This window comes from Hippocampus comes, unplaced genomic scaffold (assembly GCF_001891065.2).
Source record: "Hippocampus comes isolate QL1 unplaced genomic scaffold, H_comes_QL1_v1.1 scaffold156, whole genome shotgun sequence".
Lineage (NCBI taxonomy): Eukaryota > Metazoa > Chordata > Actinopteri > Syngnathiformes > Syngnathidae > Hippocampus > Hippocampus comes.
This window is the reverse complement of record NW_017805744.1, coordinates 3488879-3501941: the sequence shown is the minus strand read 5'-3', so window position 1 is coordinate 3501941 and position 13063 is coordinate 3488879. Positions and strand designations below refer to the sequence as shown.

Genomic DNA, 13063 nt, shown 5'->3' with positions numbered 1-13063 from the left:
ACTGAGCTGGGCTGGGATTAGTCACACAGCTGAGGGGGGAGCTTGTCCCTCCTCGATATATATTGATAGAATCATGCGAAAAAAAGAGAACTGTGGTATATCTTAAAGCTTCTTCTGCCTGCCTTTTCTTCCACATTTTCTCTATCGAACATTATAGCAAACATATTTTCTATTGATACCGAGCATGTAACCATCGTGATAAATATTTAAACTGATTTGTCACAGAGCCATCCATGTTTTGTCTGTTTAAATCTTTGGTGCTGCGGTAGAGACTGCATGTGTCGGGTGCATAGTTACATAACCGGCACCATTTTCTTCCTGCCTCCAAGTACTACTATCTTCTTTCTATCAGATTACTTTAGTAGCTTTCATGCGAGTACTTTTCTGCTGCCTCTCTTATGTAACAAGTGGACGAATGCGTCTGTTACCTGTTCGTTGATGGAGCTGTAGTCATTGGTGGTGGAGACATCATCGTCCTCAGAGTCAAACAGGCCCTCCTGGTTGTCCAGCAGCTCGGCCAGGACTCGGCTAACAGACTCCTGTTCACGCAGGTCCTCGCCTTCTGTCGACAGGCTGCTCATGGATGAAAGCAGCAGACAGCAGCGTGTCATCGTCAGTCACATCAGAATACCAGTTTGGTCCAGAGGTACAAACCCCAATTCTCAAAGTTGGAATGTTGTGTAAAACGTAAAAACCAGAAAACAATGATATACCTACATTCAATTTAATATGCTACATTAATATACTACAAAGCTGAGCCCATATGTCACCCAGAAATACCGCCGTTTTATTTTTTCTGGGCCTGAGGTCATCTGAGATGGGTTGGTGCAAAGTGGAAAAGCAATGTGTGGTCTGTTGAGACCGCATTTAGATTTTTTGGGGGAATCATGGACATCATGTCCTCTGGGCCAAAGAGGAACAAGGACCATTAGGATTATTATCAGCACAACATTCAAAAGCCAGCATCTGGGATGGTATAGGCCAGAACATGTTAACGGTGTGTAGTTACTTGCATGTCTGTGAAAGTGCCATTAATGCTGAAACCTTCCACACAGCATCCTTTTCAGGGATGATCCTGCTTATCTGAGTAAGTCACTATCATGTCGGGCTGCACAATATATCGAAAAAATATCGTCATCATTGTAACGGCCCATGCAACATGCGTTTCAAAAAGAACTGATTTAAGTAGGCCTGTCATGATAAATTTTGCTTGATGATAACTTGCCGCAAAAATTGTTGTGGTAAACCAGTTTTCACATCAGTATTCAACTAATATAATTATAAGAGTATAATTATTCTTTTACACCTTTTTAAAGTTAAAAGTTATTTCTAGAGAATGTTTAAATTGGAATTATAGAATGAAAAAAGACATTAGAAATATCCCAAAATAAATAATCAAAAGTACCCAAAACAATAACAAAAACAATTAAATGGACGATCAGTCTCTGGGAACAACAAACGCCCAGTGTCTTTAGCAAAGACACTGTAAACCTATTGAGTTCATTTTTTCATTATTGTGAGTTTAATTGATTTATTGATTATCACAACACCCCTACATACAAGTTTCACATGGAATGAAATGCTTTATACATACATACATACATACATACACACACACACACACACATACACACACACACACACACACACACACAATACATACTGATTTATATCGCGAGAGTGGCTGCCTTTCCAGCAGCTCCTATTTATTTTGTTCTACTTCTTCCTCTCATAACTTTGCTGCTGTGAAGTGGGAATTTCTCCATTGTGAAACTATTAAAGGTTTTCTTATCTTATATATCGCTTTCACAACAGCGGCAGCTGTAGCGCTTAACACAACATGTATATGTACACACAAACACATGCACACACACACACACACTTTAATTACAATTAATTAGCTAAGAATATAGTGAGGTTGCATATTTTGCCACATGAAAAAAATATACTACAGTACAATGATTCATTACTACTAATCAAGTCACATATTAACATTAACGAAACCTTGCTTCAAGAAAAGCAGTTTTTCTGTAAACCGTATTAGCAATGTCATTATCGGGTATTTCAGTTTAATTAATCATCATTCAGTCCACTCTCAAGATTATAGATTATTTTTTGGTCATGGCATGTTTCCTTTACACAAGTACAGTATGAAAGTGAAATATTAACCAGACTAAAATAGACTACTAAATCAGCTAGTGCGTGTGACTGTAGGATGGATGTCTTACTGGAAGATGTCAGGCCCGAAGACGGCGGCGAGAGCTCCGGTGTTCCAACTCTTGTGCTGTAGCGCCGCCACGCTGGCCAGGAAGCGGCACAGGAAGCGTAGCAGGCCGTAGTTGAGCTGTGGAAGCTGCTGCAGCAGGAACTTCAGGTGACGGCACAGCTCGTCTTCGCTGCTGTATTCTGCAGAGACACATACATATAAATATGTTGCTTTACTGTTGTATATGTTAGTTGCTCCATGTACAGCACTTTGTATGCAGCGATGGCTGTTTGAAAGTGCTCTATAAATACAGTTGAGTTGAGAATGTCTTTCACACAGAAGGAAGAGAAGGGGAATACACAACAGCACTGACAGTGAGTGACTCTGCACATTTTAATTAGTGGTGTTGCTTAAGAGGAAGCAGCAGCAATTACTCTTCAGAGGTTTAATAATAGAATGCCATTGTATTTCTGTGCTTTGAAAATATATTTCCAAGAAAAAAAACGCACAGATCGAGTTAAAATAAACGTGGAAGAGGTAACATAAGGTGAAAATGGGATGCGAAAAAATAGACCAAAAAAGGCAACATTTGAAATGAGTGTAAAAAGTCCCCCGTGGCCGTCAAGGGGATTAGAGCAGATAATGTGAGATGATAACAGAGTTAAAAGAGGACAAGATGACAAAGCAGAACGCGAACAATACCACTGGTGATTATCAGGCCAGTAGAATTAATCCACATCTTTTTGGATTTTATAGCCATAATTAGCGTACTTAAAAGGTAACTGTGACGTGCCACATTTTGTCAATGTGTACCACTACAAAATGTGTGTGTGTTTGATTTACTGACTGTATTATTTCTAGCTCAGTTTTTTTCCACTATTGTGCAAGGTGGCAGTTGTTATGACTACCTGGCAAGGAATGATGGCATTATCAAACCATATTTTTCAACTAAAATGTAATTTTTTTTTTCATAGTTTAGCTGGTCCTGTAACTTACTCAGGTGGGACTTGGGTGTATTAAAATTAGAGCTCGAACTGGCATAAGTTTGCCACCCGTCCCGTAAAATACAGAATTGTCCTTTAATTGGGAATTAAACCCTCACTGTTCGGTAATTTCGTAACTGTCCCATGTCACAGACAAGCGTCAACAGTGAATTTAACAAGAATAAACAAAATGAAAGACAGGAAATATTTAAGACAGCAACATGGTGTGGACCCATGAGCGTAGTTCCGTCTGGTTCGTTCTCCTCCGCTTTGTGCCAAATCCTCTGTGTGTCTGCCTGCACACAGGCAGCCCAACTCCTTTGCGCTGCCGCTGCCTGTCATGATTGTTGCCTAGTAATGCGCTCACTACACACTTAACAGTAGGTTGCACCGTGCATTTTAAAAATGTCTACTGCAGCATATACCCATAGAGCCTTGGCTTGACAGCTTCAGTGGTTAAAACCATTTTTTCATCTTTTCCTTTGGGTTCACACAAGTGTTTAATTTTATTCCAGTTATCTTTATTATAAAAGTGTCCCCAGAGAGGTTTTGTTACAGCACTCTGCAGTATATGCATGTAATACAGTATGCTCAAGTTCAGCCTTGTTCAGTCTATTCAGCCTCGAACATGTATACACACAAAGTGACAAGTATTTCATTTTTTCCTTCCTTTTAAAGGTGTCCCCAATTGTAACACTTACAGCACTTTCTATGTATACAACGCAGTATGCCAGGTCTATATGCTCAAGTTCGGGCGATTAAGTGTTTCACAATTGTTAAAAGTGTTAAAAGTATCCATCTTTGTTTAATTTACAGCACTTTTTAATAGCCTACATGCGATGCTCAGTTTCAGGCTACTTCAGTCTATGGAATAAAAATAAATTAAGAACAAGGTTCACTGCTAGTAAAGCACTTTAAATGTTAAGCATGTCCAAATGCTTTCTTGACTTCTCCTTCCTTACTGACCACAAAGTGACCCCAGGGCACAGAGGCTAACGATACATGTTAAATAATGTCAATTAAATCAAAGCATTTTTTTTTTTTTTTTTAAATAAAAAACATATGTGATTCTATGCATTTCAGGGTTTTGGGGAGCCCTCAAATTTCTTTCACCCGCATGGTTTTGCTGCGATGCCGTGAGGAGTGTCCCTTATTTTCCAGATTTGAAAGATGCCAACACTAGACTGGCACCCAAAATCCCCGTTCCTGAATCCTGTTGACTGTCTGTACATTACTGCCATCTTCTTTCCAATGGCGGTAATGCACAAAGTATTTGCCAAAGGCCAAGCAAGTCGAAGAAGAAATGAAACAAGCAGCAATGGAAGAAAAAGAAACATTAATGGAAGAAAATACAAAAGAAAAAAAGTAGACGTACTAGTAATCATGGATTCCTGCTGGTGGCCACCTGCTTTATAGCATACTAAAGGTGTTTGCCAGCCACCAAAGATAAACCGAGAAATGGAAGAAGAGACAAAGTAGTTGTTATGCTAACAAATATGTGACGTAACTTGGCTTCAACTGCTAGTATGCAGCCACGACAAACGTTCACTATTTACAACAGAAAAAGGCGCAATACTTGACCAGGATTCAACCTTCGACCACAATGCAATGCAGGATTTTAGTTAAGGTAAGCCATTTTACTGAAAAAAGAAAAAAATGTTTCAAAAGCAACCGGAACTCTTTCGCTGCCGTCAACATGGTGTGCGTTTGGAAAGTCAATCTGACACACACACACACACACACACACACACACACACACACACACACACACACACACACACACACACACACACACACACACACACACACACACACACACACACTTTGTGTTTGGAGAGGAAGAGCTCTCCCCCCTCCAATTAATTTCCGAAGGCAGCCTATGTTATAAAGCAGGCATGTGCAGGTCCGGTCCTTGGGGTGTTTATTAATGGAAAAATAGTTAGCGATCCCAAACATTTCAAAAGAATATATTTCAGAGCTGGAATTGTAATACAGTGATACGCTGCCATTTTTTCTCAAGGTTATTCAACTTTCAGAATCTGACCCTTGAGCCCTTGCCTACGCAGCATCGGAGTGTGCTACGGACTCTCTTGTGTGGATAATTTACAGTCGGTCTCTTTGTTTCTACTGTGAACAGCGGCAGTCGCCTTGAGTAAATTTGCTCTAAATCTGTCTAGGCCCACCTTGGTGAAGCTGCAAAATGGGTCCCTGAATGGGCGCCGGGATGACGGGCTCGGGGAGCTCCTGCAAGAAAAGTCGTAGCAGACTGACGGCCGAGGCCAGGTCTGCCTCCTTGTCAAGCGCCACCTCCTCGCCGCTGTCATAGCGACGCCGCAGCCAGCCCACGCGCTCGGCGTTGCCATTGACTAGGAAGAGACCCTCCAAATCCAGATGACCTGGCAACACAAACCAGGAAGACACATGAAACCCATTAGGGGTGCAAAATCTTAAGGTCACGTCTTCAGGATTGGTGAAGCTGTCAGGCAGAGTTAACAGAGGACTGGATGACAAAGCAGAATACCAACCATAGCAGCGGCCATTACATTCCATGAGAATTAAATCCACACATTCATGGTTGGACAAACTTTTCTGTCTGATAAATTGTGTCATTCAAAGGCATCCGTGTCGTGTGTGCTGCAAGCGCCTTTACAAAATGTTTTGTGGATTTGAACCAATCTATCGACAACTCCACCCTGTTCCCTTCCTCTCACCGTCGCAACCTTGGTGTCCCTTTTGATAATAATCTCTCTTTTGAGCAACACATCACCCAAATCACAAAAACTGCTTTCTTCCACCTCAAAAACATTTCTCGCCTCTGCCCTTCATTTTCTTTCAACGCTGCTCAAACCCTCATCCACGCCTTCATCACCTCTCGCCTTCACGACTGCAAAGGCACCCGCTACGGTACAACCTCCAAACTCCTCAATAAACTACAGTTCATCCAGAACGCCGCCGCCCGCCTTCTCACCCACATCACCCCCATCCTTAAAAACCTCCATTGGTTCCCCTTCCCCAGCATATTCAGTTTAAAGTCCTCCTACTCACCTGTAAAGCCCTTCACAATCAGGCCCCCTCCTTCCTGTCCGACCTTCTTCACCCATACACTCCTTCTCGCAACCTCCGCAACCTCAAAGACAAACCTCCTCGCCATCCCTGTGACCAAGCTCAAAACCTGGGGGGAACGAGCCTTCTCTGTCACCGCCCCCACCCTCTGGAACTCTCTGCCACAACACATCTGCAATTGTACTGACCTCCAATCCTTCAAATAATTTCTTAAAACTCACCTGTTCCGCAATGCCTTTAACACCTTTTAATCTCTTTTACCCACTTTTGCTTTTTTTCCCCTTCTCCTAAATGTGTTTTAAATCATGTATGCTTGGCTTTAAGTGTACATTTTTATCCCGCGTTTTAAACGCTTGGAAAGTGTCTCTGAGTACGATGAAAAGCGCTTTCAAAATAAATGTATTATTATTATTATTATTATTATTATTATTATTATTGTGTTGCCGTTGTGTTTTGGGTCATTATCTTGTTGCATAATAAAGCTTCTCCGAATTACTTTGGATGCATTTTTCTACAAATTTCCAGACAAAATGATTTTGTAGATGTCAGAATTCATACTGTTGCTATCATAATGAGTTACATCACCAATAAAGACTAGTGAGCCCGTTCTAGAAGCAGCCATGCAAGCCTAAGCGATGATGTTACCTCCACCATGCGACGCATTTTGTGTGTTTTGGGTCATGAACAGATCCTTTCTTTCTCCATACTTTGTCCTTTCCATCAATTTGCTAGAGGTTTAATCTTGGTCTCATCAGTCGATTAAAACTGTTGCAAAACCTTTGTGGCTCATCTCTGTACTACTTTGTAAAATCCAATCTGTCATTCAAATTATTTTTGCTGATCAGTGGCTTGCAACTTGTGATATGGCATGATGTAATTGATGGTCAGAGCAGGATGAAGTCTACAAAACCAATCTGTCTGGCAATTTACAAGAAACTGCACCTAAACTATTCGGGAAAAGCTTCATCATAAAACAAGATGAGCAAAAACACACTGCCTATTGGCAGCAAAGGTCATCGGGGGGGAAAAGTGGACAGTCTTGGTCACTTTTTGGCCACTGATTGGCCAAGTCAATCAGCAAACCATAACCCAATAAAGCATGAATTTCGGCTCCCGAAGAGGAGACCAAAGGAACCCCCTCCCCCACCCCCCTGGAAACAAACAAGAACTAAAAGAGGCTGCATTAAGGGCATGGAAAAGCATTTCAATGAAGACTGCAAAAATCTGGTGAAGTCAATGTGTGTGGTGGCTTCAAACAAAAAATGCTGTTCTGAGTTCTTGAAGACATCTTAATGTAAACACCATGAAATAAAAGACGGAATTCTCAATTTGTGTCTCATTCAGGTTTTGATCTGAAACCCCAATGTTTTCAGTCAAGGACATAAACAAAGGAATTGACCTTGTCGTTCCAATACTTTTGAAAGGGACTGTAAGTCTTCACAGTCATATCGTTTCAACATCAGTATCGAGGTACTCGGTAGCTATACTATCCAAGTCCAAATTTTAATGTGATACCTGTCTGTTGCGCTCTGGCCTTCTTTTTTTTAACTGCGGATTATTTTGTCAGAAAGCTATCACCCCTAACATGTTGTTGCCCTCATTCTTTGATCTTATATAAATGCCATGTGCTCTTTATCTTGCATGGCGTGTGTTATGTGATCCAGTTTAAGGTGTAGCATGTGCAGTCATGTAATTTTTTAAAAATTTTAATTAAAACAATTTTTTTTTAACTTTTACTTTTCAGTTCAAGAGTGGCCATTTTCCATTTCTGTCACATTTTATGAGGTCGTTTTGATGTTAAGTTGATGCTAATACCTCAAAGACACGCGCACACTAAATAAGGGATTAAAGTCTTTTCATTGGCTGAATAACTTCCTGACTCACAGCAGCGGCCCAATTCACACACGCGCAAAGGACAGTGGGACTTTAAAGACTTGTTACACAACCTCATCCGGTCATAAGGTGAAGCCCCAATGGGACAATTTTTATATTTTTCTGTAATATTTTCTTTATGATCACAAGAAAGAGAAATAGACCAGAATGTTTTCATCCCAGATGCCATCAGGTTTCCAAAACGCTGGGACTTTTTGCATAAGGATGATAGGCAACACCTATGATAATGACTTGACTGCTAAGAAGTCAAGCCCAAAAAGCGAAAGGAATGACCTTGATCCGAGCCTTTATCTGAATTTGCAGAATCTGAACCATTTACAACTACCAAGTGTCTTGACTCATGAGTTTTTAGAAATGGGCTATCCTGTACTTGACCAAATTTTGTTCTTGAACTCAATTCCAGGTGGCATCATACTTCACAATTTCCAGCCACCATCAATTCATGTTGTTTTCATTGCAGTGGAATGACAATATTATCTGGTGAGAGTAATGCACCATTGGGTTTGCCAACTGTCAACGGACCCCACAGTGGGACAAGGAAGAACAACACATTATGCTGTCACATTTTGTCCTCCGCTCGCATTTTCTTTGTTTCTGTGTTTGCAGGACATGTGGAGAGCAAATGTTATTACTGTGCAGTATGTATTTTTTGTTTAGAAAAAAGGTTTAAAGAAAGACAGTTTGGGTGCTTTTGGGGTGGACTGGAAAGGAATATTTGGAAAGGATTTTTTTAAAAACTCATATTTCCGATCACATGCTCGGCCCTGATTTCCTGTGTGTGTGTGTGTGTGTGTGTGTGTGTGTGTGTGTGTGTGTGTGTGTGTGTCTCACCATGCTCTTCAATGTACTCCACAATGTCCTTGACAAGAGCTGGGACCTCGAGACCGCCGAGCGTGTGCGTGCGTGTCACCTCCTCCAAGGGCACGCCAAACACACGGACGGTGCCGGCTGGGCCCCCGCCCTCGTTGCCTGGCAACGAAGACGCACTCTTCCTCATGGTCCCCCCTCCTCACCACAACCACACTCAGACCTCACGTCTTGGGAGAGGACCAAAAAAAAAAACAAAAAAAAAAAACAAAACAAAACAAAAAAAACCTAGATTGTAATAAAAGACTGTAATGGACAGATTTTCGATATTTGGTTTCTTCTTTATGCGTGATTGTTGATGTAAAAATGTACATTACTACAGTGACAGCTATTCAAAAGCTATATCGTACTCCATGGGCTAGTCTGGAAGTCAAAGTTGCAGATCAGTGACTTTTGACAAAAACTCACTAAAACAACTAAACTACCATCATTTCCGGACTAGAAGCAGCTCCCCCCCAAAAAAAAACAAAACTTTTAACCCTGTGACTTCTAATGTCATGCAGTTTATTTCAGATTTTGTTGTGGATGAGCTTCAAGCCGTCAGTAGATTTACCCATTGTCTCCTCTCATCTGTCCAATGAAATTACCGAACATGTCACAGTGGACCAATGAATCTGTCCGAGGCCGCCCTCACACTGAATAATTAGCCATTTGCAGTTGGGAGTGTGCACGCATGAGGGCAGAGTGGGCTGCCAGAAGAGAGAAATTTGGAAGTCTGTATAGTGGTGCGCAGCTGTTTAAGGGGCAACTGAGAGCAAAAAGAATTGTGAGTTGAGTTTAATGAGCATGGGGAATGAGTGTCATAAAAACAGCCACCTCTGCAGCGCGACCCCAGTCTCTACTTTTTGGGCAGCTGACTCCCACCATCACTGGCCATGGATGACAAGATAGCAAAACTGGCCATGAGACGACATCCCATCAAGGACTTCCCTGCATCTCCTGCGTCTCTCCAACATATTAGCTGGTTTCCAAAGGCTGTATTCTTGCGTGGTGAAGCTCTTCTGCAAATTGACCTCATGTGACGAGAGAGACTGAGAGGTTCTGGGACACAAGTGTATAACTAGCCGTGCTCAGCATTTTTGGGGAATAAAATGCATCTATTGGTGTTGAAGGTCAATACTTTTTTCAACCCATCCATGTGACCTTATTCTTTGCAAATTTCCATGATATAACGTTGAGACCCACGGTTATTGATATGAATCATATTTGTTTTTATGGCTAAATTTAGCTGTTGTTGCTTTTAATCAGGTGCATTTTCTAGTCCGGAAAGTACGGTAAAAGCTCTTTACTGCATGCATGGGTCTAGATGGCAAAGATATAAAAAGAAAACAGGAGTCGACAAGCTGCCCGGTGTCGTGACTGATGCGCTTCTTTGAAGCATATAAAAGGAAACAACTTTTGATTACCTTTCTACTATAGCAATTGACTCCTAAATATGACTTCAAGACATGGTCATCAGAAGAAAAACAACTTTGGGAAAAGTAATGTTTTGTACTGACTGACGCCAAAACTCAGACTCTTTAAAGAAAGCGGCTCCTTCTGTCGTATCTGATACGCAACTCCTAGACCGAGAGATGCCCAAACAGGAGAAAAAAAAAAGCTTCTACCAGAGCAATTGATGCACAAGTTTGACATTCTCATCCACGCACATACAACAAAATGGCTTGCAGTGAATAATACACAACTTTGACATCAAGACTCACACATATAGAAGAAACCAGCTTTTCAAATAGCTGTTACCTTTATTGTAATGTTTTTTTTTTCTGTACTTTTCTTTCTGTTTTAACTTGACTCTCAGCAGTGCTTTAATTGAAACTATTTCCTGGTCTCCTTGTTTGTGTCAGAGGCATTCCTTTGCACTTCGTGCCTGGCTGCGGGCAATAAATATAGTCCAAACATGACAGGTGGAGAGCAGTTTGTATTAATTTTATTTTTGCCCATTGTAATTAATTAACAGCCCAAATTAAATTAATGGACATTTGACTGTGAGCATTCGTGTGTGTGTGTGTGTGTGTGAGTGTGTGTGTGTGTGTGCGTGCGCGCACTCACCGTGTAGCAGTGAAAGTGTGTCCTATGCTCTCCTCCCTAGACAGCGAAACACTTAACCATCTATGGCTGCTTCAGGTTGTGACAAAAGATGAGCCGGTAGTTCCTCATTGACGGACCGCAAATCCTTCTTGCAGGATTCCTTTTTCAAGCTAAAAGAAAAAAAGGGGAGAGTGAGGATTGCGGTACATCGGGCAAGGGGTGGAGACGTATGAAAATCAGTTCAGATCTGTACATGATGTGCATTGGCAAATATGCCGCGTTGCATAGCTGTGTTGGATGAGGAAAGCAAATTTATAACAACAACACAGGTGGACGCCATTAAACGTGTACTCATACTGGGTCGTTTAGGCTTTATTCTCATCCACGTTTATTTCTATTGTTCAAGGTGTCAGAAATCATGGATACCAGGCCACAGACGCAATCACAACAACTATATGATGTTCATTATGCATGTCGTGGTATTTTTGAACTGTGGATTATTTCTAGTCCTATTCATTAACGTGCTCATGAAGCCGAACCACTTCAAAAGCTGATGAAAACCCTATTATTGGAAGCAAAAATCTTGCATTGACGTAAAGACAACAAATGAAACTCAAAACCCGAAAAAAAAAAAAATGATACCACCGATGACGCCCTTAAAATGTTCGTTAATGGAATGGCCCAGAATGGCGTCAACAGGGTTTCTTTGTCAAAAGGCAACAGTGTTGGAAAGTCAGTGCTATAAAAGGGAGAAAAGTGAAAGGGAGGAAGGGCATCATATCCAAACCAAGAAAGGGCAGAAGCCAGTTTCACTCGAGAAAATGAGATTTGGTAGGCATGTCTATCACGAGCACATGCATACAGTTTTGAGAAGCGCATGGACTTGCATATGAATGGACAATTGGCCTTTCGTGGCGCAAACCAGAGGGCAGCCACTGTTACTGACAACTTCCCCCCCCACTGAATTATTCATGCGTGTTTTATACCGGGACTCCCTGGAAGGAATAATGAGAGCCTCACAAAGAGCCAACTACACTGTTTACATCAACTGCAGTAAATGATCTGTATTGGGAATTGTGACTGACAGAGGTTACGTTTACATTTTTCAGCAAATGTTGTCCTGATGGAGTTTTGCTTTTGAATTTCATTGTTGACTGTTGATGCAGACGAATCTTTGAGGAGCATTTGATGAGATATACCTTGAAAGACATTTAAAATCACATTCTTACCAGGTAAATGTGAATGGCATTTTCGCAGAGGCAAAAAAGTAAAAGTGACAACACCTCAGAGAAAGCAATGCATTCAAGTTGGCCGCACTTTGCAAGTGGAAATGCAAGATGGCCACCGGTGGCTCCACTTGTTCAGTCTAAGTGGCATTGTTAGGTCACTAATATGAACGTTTGTGTACAAGGCGTGCATTAAAAGACATAGAAAGTCAGCCATTTTGGTTTGAAGTGCTCATTTTAGGTTAATATTAATCATCATGATAAAAAATAAAAAGTGGCCTCAGTCTCTAGGATGTAGAAGCCTTTGAAAAACTCTTTGAAATTGACAAAACAACCCTAAAAATGTCTGTGTTGTTATGGACATGGCTTGGAATGCAAAGTGAATTCCTAGATATTTACTTTTCAAAAGCATGTCACATTCCTTGTTTGCAGAAGTGAGAAAACATGAGGTCATGACAGGTGCAACGGAAAATGCTATGCACCCAAAAAACATGAGAGCGTGATCCTTATCGGTGTTGATGGAATGAAACAGAACCTTTCCCCCTTATGTTATTTTTAACTGTGTCACAGTTCATTGTTGCACATTTTCCTCATGACACAACCAAACAATAATCAAGAATGCAATAAAGGCAACGCAAGTGTCACTGAATGAGCGAACACAGACACAGGTCGTTCAAAAACAGATTTAATTTTCAGACTGGAAAATCTAAGCCACAATGCTAAACTTGGCAAACGATGATTAGCATGTGATGGGAGGGGTTGGGGGGGGGGGGCTCTCCGATGGCCCCCATGACTAT

At 41.3% G+C, this 13063-nt stretch overlaps 1 protein-coding gene across 5 annotated transcripts in view; it reads right to left on the bottom strand.

Moving 5' to 3' along the window:
- Positions 1-13063, bottom strand: part of fam13b (family with sequence similarity 13 member B) — a 49114-nt gene that overhangs the window by 31040 nt on the left and 5011 nt on the right. For 4 of the 5 annotated variants that reach the window (XM_019884007.1, XM_019884006.1, XM_019884010.1 and 1 more), the window contains exons 2-6: positions 11062-11210; positions 8977-9182; positions 5373-5585; positions 2229-2406; positions 429-573 (exon numbers count right to left, since the gene is read on the bottom strand). In XM_019884007.1, the coding sequence (XP_019739566.1) occupies positions 429-573; positions 2229-2406; positions 5373-5585; positions 8977-9142 (702 nt within the window). In that variant the 5' untranslated portion in view covers positions 9143-9182; positions 11062-11210. The remainder of the gene's footprint in view (positions 1-428; positions 574-2228; positions 2407-5372; positions 5586-8976; positions 9183-11061; positions 11211-13063) is intronic. The other variant, XM_019884011.1, reaches the window with a different exon arrangement.